At 46.6% G+C, this 11,696-nt stretch overlaps 1 protein-coding gene and 2 non-coding genes across 4 annotated transcripts; all 3 read left to right on the forward strand.

Annotated features, from left to right (window-relative positions):
• Positions 1 to 1,213: 1,213 nt before the first annotated feature.
• On the forward strand, positions 1,214 to 5,888 carry RPSA (ribosomal protein SA). Of its 2 annotated transcripts, XM_058833502.1 has the most exons (7): positions 1,214 to 1,284; positions 1,533 to 1,700; positions 2,706 to 2,824; positions 4,053 to 4,298; positions 5,136 to 5,264; positions 5,481 to 5,649; positions 5,747 to 5,888. In XM_058833502.1, the coding sequence occupies exons 2-7, from the start codon at positions 1,568 to 1,570 to the stop codon at positions 5,839 to 5,841; spliced, it is 891 nt and encodes a 296-aa protein (XP_058689485.1). In that variant the 5' UTR covers positions 1,214 to 1,284; positions 1,533 to 1,567; the 3' UTR covers positions 5,842 to 5,888. The 2 variants fall into 2 exon arrangements, with proteins under 2 accessions (XP_058689485.1, XP_058689484.1); XM_058833501.1 differs by having other exon boundaries at positions 5,481 to 5,888.
• On the forward strand, positions 3,385 to 3,542 carry LOC131576800 (small nucleolar RNA SNORA62/SNORA6 family). The gene has a single exon (XR_009277078.1). It is a non-coding gene; the product is annotated as a small nucleolar RNA SNORA62/SNORA6 family (small nucleolar RNA).
• Positions 4,460 to 4,618, forward strand: LOC131576801 (small nucleolar RNA SNORA62/SNORA6 family). Its single transcript, XR_009277079.1, has one exon. It is a non-coding gene; the product is annotated as a small nucleolar RNA SNORA62/SNORA6 family (small nucleolar RNA).
• Positions 5,889 to 11,696: the final 5,808 nt, after the last annotated feature.

An 11,696-nucleotide genomic window follows, 5' to 3' on the forward strand; every position in this document is an offset into this window, starting at 1 on the left:
GCAAAGTAACATTTCTTTTTTTTCCCAAGAAAATCCATTCTCAGGCCTGTATCTGCTTCCAGAATAGTACAAGGAATATAAGAAAGTTGATGAAGATTCTTAAATCTCATCACTTTCTGTTGTTTCTTAAAAGCAAACAACAAAAAAACCCAAACCCAGCAACACACACAAAAAAAGGGGCAAGTAACACAAGAATGTCTGCTGCAGAACAAGGATGTGTAAGTCCAGTGTCAATTTCACCTGTTTTTCCTGTCATTTCTGCAAAGGACAGGGACACCCGTGGCTGCCCAAGCTCTCCCGCGTGGTGCCGGAGCAGTGCCCTTGCAGGGAGGGGCAATGTGAGAGTAGGGAAGATGCTACAGCTCCTTACAAGTTTTCCCACCACAGCAGGCAGTTTAGAGGCTAGATGTAATTAATCAAATAATTATCAGCCCCCTGAGAGGATATATTTCACTTTCAGCAGGAAAATGGAATTGTGAAACGTTTAAAATAAATCTTTGCTTCCTTTTCACTTGGGAACCCCCAAAACCAGCCTTGATGTTGGAGCAGCAGCCACAGGACGCTCTGAAGCGGCCCCTGAATGACGGAGCCACAGAATCAGTTCGGCTGAGAAAAGACCTCTGAGATCATGGAGTCCAAGCCATGACCCAACACCACCCTGTCAACCAGACCATGGCACTGAGTGCGACATCCACTCTGTCCTTAAACACCTCTCGGGACGGTGACTCCACCACCTCCCTGGGAAGCCCATTCCAATGCAATCACTCCTTCTGGGAAGAAATCCCTCCTAATGTCCAACCTAAACCTCCCCTGGTGTAAGACGGGGCTAAGCCCTCTTGTCCTGTCTGGTTGCTTAGGAGAGGAATCCGACCCCCACCTGGCCACACGCTCTTTCAGGGAATTGTAGAGAGCGATAAAGTCCGTCCTGAGCCTCCTCTTCTCTGAGCTAAATACCTCTGGTGCCTCAGCCGCTCCTCATAGGACTCACACTGCAGACCCTTCATCAGGTTTTTTTCCCCCTTCTCTGCATTCGTAATCCCACAACTCCCACGAATTTCGTTCAGAACCAGCGCCGGGAAGGGCCCGCAGGAGCGGGCGGAGCCCGGATCGCGCCCGGCCTGGGGATCCCGGGGAGGCGCCGCCGGAGCGCGGCCCCGCCCCCGCCGCAGAGAAGCCCCGCCCCCGAGGCGCCCCATTGGCTGGCGAGGCTATATATAGATGTCAGGCGGGGGGAAGTTCTCTTTCGGCTCCGCGCCGCCCGGGCCTCCACACGGCGTTGTCAGCGTGAGTCGGGGCTGCCGGGCGGGGGGCGCGGGGGCAGCGGGGGGCGCGTTCTCCGCCCTGTGATAACACCGGGGAGCACTGTGCATCCCGCCGCGCTGCCGGCGGCCGGGGCGGGCCTGGCCAGGCCGCGGTCCCGGAAGGCCGAGGCCTGCCGGGTGTAGCGCGGGAGGCGGCCCAAGATGGCGGCCGGGGCGGCTGGACCTCGTGGCGCGTCCCCGCCGGGCTGAGCCGGGTCCCTGTGCCCGCAGGTTCCCTGTCGTTGCTTCCAAAGGGAAACCCCACAATGTCCGGAGGCCTCGATGTCCTGCAGATGAAGGAGGAGGATGTCCTCAAATTCCTCGCTGCCGGGACCCACCTGGGAGGTACCAACCTCGACTTCCAGATGGAGCAGTACATCTACAAAAGGAAGAGCGATGGTAAACAGGCGGGATGTGTGGCCCGGGTTGGGCAGCCAAGATCTTGTGGGCACAGCTGGGAAAAGCAGGAAAGTGCTAGTGCTTGATCTCTCTAGGATGGTTTTTCTATGGCCTTTGCATATCAAACAGACCTAACTTAGAGAGGGAGAATAAAATACTGATTTTGGAACAATTGTACTAGTTCTTGGCGATCTTGGTATTTGGTAAGCCAATCACAGATGGTTTGGGTAATTTTGCTAGTTCCTGGCTATACTAATAAAATGGTTTTAGAATGTCAGTAATTATTTCTCCTTGTTTGTATTGGTCTTCAGTCTAAGCTACTCTGTGTTAAAAGATTAAAACTCATACCAGACCTAGGTTTTTGATAATAGATGCTGGAAGCGTGTGACATTAAAACCATATGGGGTGAATTTTCTTTGGAGTAGCTTTCCACTAGCTAGAATGAGACCAGGATGTCATAATTTAATAAAGGACATTGAGGTGCTGGAGCATGTACAGAGAAGGGCAGCAAAGTTTTTGAAAGGTCTAGAAAATATCATGAAAAATTACTGAAGGAGCTGTATTTGTTTAGTCTTGGGAAGAAGGGGCTCAGAGGGGATCTCACTGCTCTCTACAGCTACCTTAAAGGAGGGGCCACCCTCTTCTGCCTGCCAGCTTAAGGTCCAAGGAAATGGCCTTAAGATGAGACAAGGAAAATTCAGATTAAATTGTAGAAAAAAAAAATTCACTGCTTGGGTGTTCGGATAGTGGAATAGGTTGCCCAGTTGCCTTTAAGGGGGACCTGGACATGATGCTTGGTGTTAAGGCTTAGTGGTTACAGCGGCAGTGCTGGGTGAACAGTTGGATGGGATGATCTTGGACGTCTCTCCCAACCTTGATGATTCTGTGAATTTTGGAGTAGCCACAGCCATGTCAACCATGTGACAGGTTTAATGGCAGAGGAGCGCTATCCTGTTAGATGATCTTGTATTTGCTGGTTGCTCTAAAGCCTTTTGTTGCCAACAGGTATTTACATCATCAATCTGAAGAGGACTTGGGAAAAGCTGCTCCTGGCAGCTCGTGCCATTGTTGCCATTGAGAATCCAGCTGATGTGAGCGTCATTTCTTCCAGGAACACTGGACAGGTATGGACATCAGGAAGCCTGGAGTCTTTGGAGCAGGATTCCCTTGCCTGCCAGTAGCAACTTGATGATAACAGCCTGTTTCACCAGTTTCAACTACAGGAATGCTTTCTGTAAACACTGTTTTTGTTTTGTACTTGGCAGCTTAAAACAGATGAATTGAAACCCACTCCCCATTTCAGGGTGTTTGATAGCTTGTTTTTCTTCCTTATCCTCTTCCTCTTGGATTTCTGTCATATAAGTGGTCAGTCCCCTGGTGATCTCTTCCTCCCAGAGCTACTGTGTAAAATTAGCACTGATTTTCTGGGAACAGTAAGCATCTGATACGAAAGCTGTCGAAGAAATTTTCTTGCAATTGAGCAAGGTATAGTAACTGGTATATTTGTAATTTTGACTCTAAATTTTTAGCAAAAAGATTCTGTTATAGAAGGTGATAACCTTTAATTAGTCACTGGAATTTGTGAGGTTAGTTTGTTTAGGTAACTGCAGGTGGGGCCACAAATGTTTAGGGAGATTCAGGGGGTAGGTTTTTGAAGAGAAGGCTTGGTTTCCCATGGGCTTGATATGCACACTGTTAAAGCTTGATGCTGAGGTCAGTTTCTGGCCAATGAGCTCTCAAGTGTCGGAAGTGTGCGACAGCAAAGGATGGCAGGGTTTTCGCTAACGCCAGGAGAGGGGCTCCCTCTAGGATTGGAGTTTGATAGTAGGCCCTGCCACATGTCTGAGAAGCTGGAAGCTGTTGAAATTGAATAAGAGCTGCCAACTGCAATTTCAATGGACACAGCTACAATTTGTGTGTATTTATTACTGAGCTTTTGTGTAGTTCCTTGAAGTTCCTGGATAATGAAAAGATGTAGAAATAATGGAAGAAAATGTGCTTTGTTTTTTTCATAAGCTTTTTGTTTAATTTCCCATGATTTGATTATGAGAGTTTGGAGTAGAGACTGCCAGTCACTTGAGGGGAAGAGAGGACTTTTTTCTATATTCCAGCTTACTGCTTTGCTGGTGGATAGGGTCTTTTAAACTCATGGTGTAGCTCTTTTCAGTAACATTTTTATTTTGTTTCCCTCTGAGGTGGTGAGCCCTGATTTCACAGGAATGGAAAAATACAGTTCAGTTAAATTTCGTACACATTCACTGACAATGCCAGGGTGACCTGGCTGAAATGCACTTCTCTGATTTGGTTGAAATGCTCTTCTCCTGTTTCACCTTTGCCGTGTCCCTTTTGCAGCGTGCGGTTCTGAAGTTTGCTGCTGCCACTGGGGCTACTCCTATTGCCGGGCGTTTCACCCCTGGCACCTTCACAAACCAGATCCAAGCAGCTTTCCGTGAGCCACGGCTCCTGGTGGTTACCGACCCCCGGGCTGATCACCAGCCGCTGACAGAGGCATCCTACGTCAACATCCCCACCATTGCCCTGTGCAACACCGACTCCCCGCTGCGCTACGTGGATATCGCTATTCCCTGCAATAACAAGGTATCGCTTCCCTGTGGCATTCCAGGCAGCTTCCTCCAGTGCCTGCCCTGGGCTTCCAAGATGGATGCTTTCTGCAAGGGAGGGTTGGCTGATATCTCACTTGTATCGCGGAGGATGAGCTAATTTATGTCTCCTGCAGGTGGGTGGGGAGGAGAAAATTAACTGCACACAGTTGGAGCTTGGAGCTGAGGCTGGTTTCTGGCCAAGGAACTCTCAAGTGTAGGTCGTGTGCTATAGTAACCTGGCAAGATTTTTCGCTGACACCATGAGGGTCTTTGTGGCCCAATGAGTGGAGTTTGATAGTCATTCTTGCTACAGATCATGAATATGAATGAAAGATAAAGTGAACTGATGAGGAAACTGCTCTGAAAACATTACCTTGCCAGAAATCACCTAAAAGGTAAAGTCTAGAAAGATGAGAAGCTATCTTTGATCTCTATCTAGATGTCAGTCACAAAAACTAGTATAAGACACATGTGAGGATGTGCATAAGCTTTGTTTATTTTGTCAAGTTTTCAATTTCTTCATTCTTGAATATGGTGAATATCATCCTTGTCTTTTGGATGAGATTCACATAGGTGAGCAACATGAAACTCAGTAACAGGAGAGTTACTTCAGGCCATCTTGTAATGGCATCATGATTTCTGCAGAGACCTGAAAATGTCACTGGGAACTTGAAAAGTTGCCCTTTTTTCAAGTTCAAGTACTTAAGTCTGGCATTGGCAAGTAATGTCTTTCACCAAGCATGAGCCTTGGATGGGGCACAAATACGTTATTTTGCTCATTCTGCAAAGGTTTAGCTTTACAGCAACTCTTACCTACTTCCTTCTGTTCCAGGGAGCCCACTCAGTGGGCCTGATGTGGTGGATGCTGGCTCGGGAGGTCCTGCGCATGCGTGGCACCATCTCCCGTGAGCACCCGTGGGAAGTCATGCCTGACTTGTACTTCTACAGGGATCCTGAGGAGGTAGGAGCCTTGTGTCAGGGAGTGTGTCTCTCTGGGATGTCCCGTGTGTCTGCTGTTAAGGGCAGGATTTGCCAATATAATGATGACACTTCACACTCTACTGTGGTGGTTGGCTAATTGTATTGCCAGTTGGTGCCTGTTGTCTGATATGTGATAGTAAGGGTTGTGTTCTGGGGTGTGTTCCTGGGAGACTCAGGCTGGGATCTTCCATTGCAGATTGAAAAGGAGGAGCAGGCAGCTGCCGAGAAAGCAGTTACAAAGGAAGAATTCCAGACTGAATGGACTGCCCCAGCACCTGAATTCACTGCTCCTCCTCAGCCTGAGGTTGCAGATTGGTCTGAGGGGGTGCAGGTCCCGTCTGTGCCCATCCAGCAGTTCCCCACAGGTCAGTTTGGGGAGGTGTCTGTGGGAAGGAGTGGGAGGTGGTGTTGTGGGTGGAAGGAGCTGGGGAGCACTAAGTGTTCTTGTATTTGTGATTGCAGAGGACTGGAGTGCCCAGCCTGCTACTGAGGACTGGTCAGCAGCTCCCACGGCCCAGGCTACTGAGTGGGTTGGCACTGCCACAGAATGGTCTTAACTTCAGCCCTGCTGTACTGAGAGAGAAATAAAGGCTGGTTTAGTACATGCTGTGCTGGTACTGCATTTGTGAAGTTGGCTGGTGACATGTGGGTAGCATGGGGTGGGGCAGACTCCTCAGGCAAGAGTGGTGGGTGTTACACACCCTGTTAAATGGAACTGTGGGCTGTGGGCTCTGTCCCTGCCTGTAGCAGTTTGCTGGGCTGCCCCTCCTCTCTTTCTCAGTCTCTGGGGCTGGTCTCACGTTCCAGTCTTCCCTGGCTCCGCCCTGATATGGAGACAGCCGTGTGTGCTCATGGGAGAGGAGGTGGTGGCATGGGGCAGAGCCGTTTGCTTTCGTGTTTTTCTTCTTTTTATAGCAGCCCATCTGGGTCCACCCAAATGGGCTGTTCTTATTGTTCTGCCTGGGATTTCCCAAGTTTGCAGGGCAAGGAAGGTTCTGGTGACCAGGTGTGGGAGGTGGCCTGACTGCACAGTGTGGTGAGCAGAGCCCTTCAGTGGGAGCTACTCTTCTGATGGAATCCCAGCTTTTAGCATCGATATTGCCAATTATTTCTTCAAAAATACTGCAGTAATCTTCAGGAAAAAAACACCATCTTAATTCATATGCTTATGTTCTTGAGAATTATATTGCTGTGATTACTAGCAATAATGGGAGGTAGACCTTTCACCAAGAGAAATGGGGTTTTGTTTGTTGGAGGTGAAGATTGTTCAAATTGGATAGTTTTTTCCATATTGGTGTGGTTGCAGATGCTCCTTCTTGTATCTTCACCACTGCCGATCAACCTGTAAATGTTTTCTCTTGGCACATGTGCTCATTTCATTTCGCTGTAATAATAGTGCATATTAGCAGTAAAAAAACCTAAAGCAAGTTATGCATATTACTGCATGGTATCTGTCCAAAGGAGGCTGATCTTTCTTCCTCTTGTCTTTACCTATTACATGCAAGGTGCCTAAAGGTTTTGTTAATAATGAACAGCATTTAGCTGAGAGGTAGGTGAGCACCATTTAGTCCTGAAAGAGCCCTCCCTGTTCTGTTTGTTCACTATGTTCCTAGGAGGTGCACTTGTGGCACATCCTCCAGTACTTCCCAGAACCCAGCAGGGGGAGATTCCTTCCTGCCACCTGAGGTATGTCACTTGTTTGTCAAGGTGTGTTAAGAGCCTGGTCATTTTGGGACTATGTATGGATGTTGGAGCTGGATTAAGAACAGCCTGTACAGCACCGGCTGATTAGGTCCCCAGATCTGATATTGCCTCAAAAGATTTGTTGGCCTGGACTTGGTTTTCACTCTGCCACATTAAAAATTTCCAGACTCAGAGCACTGTCTTACCCTTTGGTACGTGGAATTTCTGCTCTTACTGTTGTTGCTTCCCCCTTGTCCCTTTTCTTTATCTGTTGTGTAACTTCTTTCACGCCAATATGTTCCTATTAATGAGTGAAGTCATCAGGTCCTGTGTGGGTGATGGTGCTGTTTTAAATCAATTGGTTCTGAGTACTTGCTGCTGAAATATTCCTGGTGTGTTACTGGAATGTGCTTGTTTTCATTTAAGTATTTCCTAAATTATCACTTTGAATGACTGTCATTCTTAGAGCCGATGACTGGCAGTGACAGGTGGATCTGCACAGCCCCGTCAGGAGACAGATCTCTGCATGTGGATTCACCTTGTTGGGGTAATGGGTAGAGTGGGAGGGCTCGTTTGCCTGCAGCACTGCAGAGGGGATGAATAGCAGTCCTTTAGAAAAGGAGGCAGCCTTGGCTGTGGCAGCAGAGGACTCATTGCAGGAAGGCTATGATCCTCAGCATGCCAGAGGCACAGGGTAGGAAAAGTCTCACCACTGGAGTGGAGACAGCAGCAGAGATGTAGTAGAAGATCCTATGTCTGCCAGAGCTTCCCCTGTGGCACGTATCTGGCAGATGTAATCTGTTGAGGTAGTGTAGAGAAATAGGAAGAGCAGGTAAGAGCAAATCTTTGAAACACTGGCTTGCTCATTAGTGCTTTTTTTTTTTTTTTTTTTTTGGCATGTGCAGTGGTGTTGAGTAAGAACATCGAAGAACTTGTAACTGTTCTGGATTGATCTGATTTGACCCAAAATGGCTTAGGCAGAGGTCTCTGTATAGTGGCAGTTTCCATTGAGGGGGTCATGGTAATGTTTCCTTTCTCTGTGACCTTCTTTGTATTTGATTAGAGTTGACGGAACTTAAATCAACCTTAATTGAGGCTAAGGTGAGCTTCTTAGGATAGCCTTTTTCCAGAGTTGGTCTCAACAGGAGCTGGGTGGGATTGCTGGGCATCATAGAACCCCTCTGGAGAAATGAACTGTTGCAGTACTTGCCAACATGTTACTGTGAGATCCATGAATGTCTCATACATACAGGCTTTCCAGTTCCCTCCCTAATTTATATGCCACCATTCACAGATGTTCCTTTTCCACTCCAGTCACTTCTTTGCCCAAATAATCATGATATTATTAGTATCCATGTATTGTCAGATTATTTGCACCAAGGTTTTCCTTTTGCAGGAAGCAAAGGCTTTTATTCACAGCTGAAGAGATCACCTCTGCTTAAATCCAGGCTACAAAAATGTTCCACTCTTTGCATGTGTAGTCTGTTTGGCTTTGTGAAACTGTGAAAATAGCTATAGGATGTTTGATGCTGACATTCAGGGGTATGGCATACTCATCTTGTGAGGCTGTTTATTAAAATCAGTGTACTGGCTAAGTAAGCATGCAAAGAAAACTGAGGTTTGTGTGATGAATTTACCTCATTGTTCCTCTTAGGAGGATTCTTCCCCACCCAGGACTGAAAATGCAGTTAGAGTGGATCTTGTAACATTTTTTTTAATTTTTTTTTTATTACTAGCATCTTGATGCAGATAGACTCTACACAGAACAAAGCTTGTGGTAAATCTGCAATTGTCATAAATGCAGCACTCTCCAAAACTGTGTATCTTGTACCTTAGGACAGATGAAGCATGGCATCTTGATTATGTGTTCTGGCAGAGGGAGAAAAAAACAAAACATTCTAGATTTATGTCATCATTGCTGTAGGACCAAGGTGTTGCTGGAGTTTGTCCCCACTGCCCTGCAGCTTCCAGAGAGACATCAGCCAGCATTTCAGGCGGTTTCTTTCCTCTAGCCAGTGCTGGCACTACCAGCTCCCAGCCCTTGCAGCTTAAACCTTGTGAAAACCACAAAGCTTCAGAGTCAGTGAAAATCTGATCTGCATTGAGTCTCTATGACAGGTAAAGGTAGAGCAGTGTTACAGTTGTGTGTAGCACTGAAATGAAGAACATCATTGATCATCAGCCCTGCAAAAAGGGAGACTGTGATAAACACCTTGGGTATGGGTACAATCTTGCTATGTCACAACACTGATTTTCTCAGTTTCTTGCTTTATGGGACACTGATTTCTGAACCTGTTTGTTTTTTGGTTTTTTTTTTGTTTGTTTGTTTTTGTTTGTTTTGTTTGTTTTTTAATACTTGAATACTTGTGATTTTAAGAATATTCACTGCCATTTTTCTGCTGTCCAACTTTGGAAACATGTAATTTTCATTCATACATTGTTCACTTATACACTAAGTAGTCACTGATGAACAAAACTACATAATTAAGATACTTTTTGATTTCTCTATAACTGAAAGAATGCATCTTTTCTGGGCTGCTGCTTAAACCCTCATAAAGGGTTCATAAAGTGTTAATAAAGACTTGAGTTTACCTGGTATGCCTTCTCATGTGACAGAGTCCTAAATATTTCTATCAGTGTTTGTTTCACTGGCTACAAGATTGTTTTTATTCTGTTCAAGCATGAATAAAATAAATTCTGAAGGGATGCAGGATGCATAATTTGAAATGATGGCTCCCTAACCATGCTTTGAAGGCCAGAGAAACCTGCTTAGATAGAAAATCTTTCTCTTCATGCTAAATGCCATTTCACCACATGCAGAAGGGTTCCTGGGGTTGAGTCACACAGCTCACTCTTCACTTTGGTACAGTCTTGCTGGTGACTTTTGAGCAGGACAAGGAGTACCACAGTGCACAGGGACAGCCTGTGCCTACAACCCTTAGTATGGGGCTTGGATTTTAGCAGCTCAAAAGGGGGAAGCAGGGTCTGTTGCATGAGCCAGAGTGGGATGCTGAGGACTGAAACAACATTTTGACTGTTCAGTGGGACTATATTGGGACATTCCCACTGCATATGTGGGTCAGGGTCATGTTTAGGGTTTTATAAAGCAGGGAGCTCAGCATGATAGCTGTGGCACAGTTCAAAACTCAGCTGCTCAGCCACGGGGTACAGTTGTGCCAAAGACAGGGGCAAGCTTTCACCATACCAGGGCATGCTGGCACTGCTTCTTCCTGAGCTTCAGCTGGGAATGTCAGGGTGCAGCCGTACCGACTGGAAAGCTGCTGTGAGGCTCAGGTTCTCGCCTGGAATGCTGAATTTGTTAGCACTGCCCAAGGAACTAATTCCAAAGTGTTTGCCACCTTACCTCCAGAGAGCCCAGGGGATACTCAGAGTTGAAGGAGGTTTGCCTTTTGGGTCTGAACTAGGTCAGGAAGACGCTACAAGCCTTTTCCACTCAGACACCGGCATGGTGACAGAAGTGGCTTTCCGGGAGCAGGCTAACACCCAGAACCTCTCCCACCGGGCAGGTGACAGGAGGATGGTGACGGCGCCTTGCACAACTGCGAAACACGAGTGCGGGCTGGCTGCCCAGTGCCCAGTAGATGGGGCTGTGGCTCCAGCTTTCTCCGCTTTTCGGCGGCGTGGCCGGAGGGCTGGACAGAGCGGACACCCGGCGAGGGAAGCTACTGAGCTGCCCCTCACCTGGCTCTTTGACTTCCCTGTATCAAAATGGTGCCGTCTCGCCGGGACCATAAGACACCTAAAAAAACCCAAACCGCCAAAACACAACTATTTTTCTACAAGTGTCTGAGTGTTAAACTTGTTGCCTTCATGCTCAGCTGCAAACCTTGATCTTGATTTTAATTTCCCTAAGGGAGCAAGTGTGGGATGGGAGTGTGCCTAGTTGAAGAAACTCCATATTGGAAACTTTCTAATTCATCTTTTCTGTTTGGCTGATTGCTTCCAGCATTTTCTAAAATGGCTTGTCTTCTCCCTAGTACTCTCAAAGCTCCTAGGTATACAATTCACTGCACCTGTTGGCTTTGTTTATATATGAAAAAATTAACCACCATATGTGGAGAGGGAATCAGGTGTGAACCATTTTCTCACACTTGTTATTTTGCTGTTAGAGGCTCTAATTTGAGAGGAAAGCTTTTTTTAAAAAGGTACCACCACTTCCCTCTCTGCAGCATCTTTTCTGAAGGCTCCTTTAAGCCTCATTCCTGCTCCCAGCTGGGTAAGGTTTTATGAGCTGCAGGTGCCATGGGCTGAAGTGTCTCCTACCATTTTCTCACAAGGACTGGTGTGGAGTCAATGTGGTCTCAGCTTTTCTTTTTGGCTTTGTGAGGCAAAGCCACTTTGTGTGCTGTAAGCAGGCAGTGGTTCTTCACCAGCTCTTTCAGGAGGGCTAAGAAGTCTAGCAACTAGCTTTTCTGATTTCAAGGGTTCAGCCCTTTGGAAAGTTTAGAGATAAAATTTTTAAGTCATAATTGTTTTCCCTAAGCCTGTCTTGGGTTTCTCCTTGTCTCCTATACTGCCTGTGCTCATTTTAAATTTTTTTATTTTTTTTCCCTATGAAAACCACATGTTTGTGTTTATGGTTTCTAAATGAGAACTGGGATTTTTAAACCATACCTTAAATATAGAAGAAGGAACTTCATTAAAATGTCAAATCTGAGACTTGTGATTTTAAATATGCCAAGTTATCAACTCTGCATTGTCCCCAGGT

The sequence above is a fragment of the Poecile atricapillus genome, chromosome 2, assembly GCF_030490865.1.
Source record: "Poecile atricapillus isolate bPoeAtr1 chromosome 2, bPoeAtr1.hap1, whole genome shotgun sequence".
Lineage (NCBI taxonomy): Eukaryota > Metazoa > Chordata > Aves > Passeriformes > Paridae > Poecile > Poecile atricapillus.

Coding starts and splice junctions, on each gene's coding strand:
- RPSA (XM_058833501.1), top strand. CDS start 1,568: ATGTCCGGAGGCCTCGATGTCCTGCAGATGAAGGAGGAGGATGTCCTC. Junction 1,701..2,705: donor CTACAAAAGGAAGAGCGATG/GTAAACAGGCGG, acceptor TGTTGCCAACAG/GTATTTACATCATCAATCTG. Junction 2,825..4,052: donor CTTCCAGGAACACTGGACAG/GTATGGACATCA, acceptor TCCCTTTTGCAG/CGTGCGGTTCTGAAGTTTGC.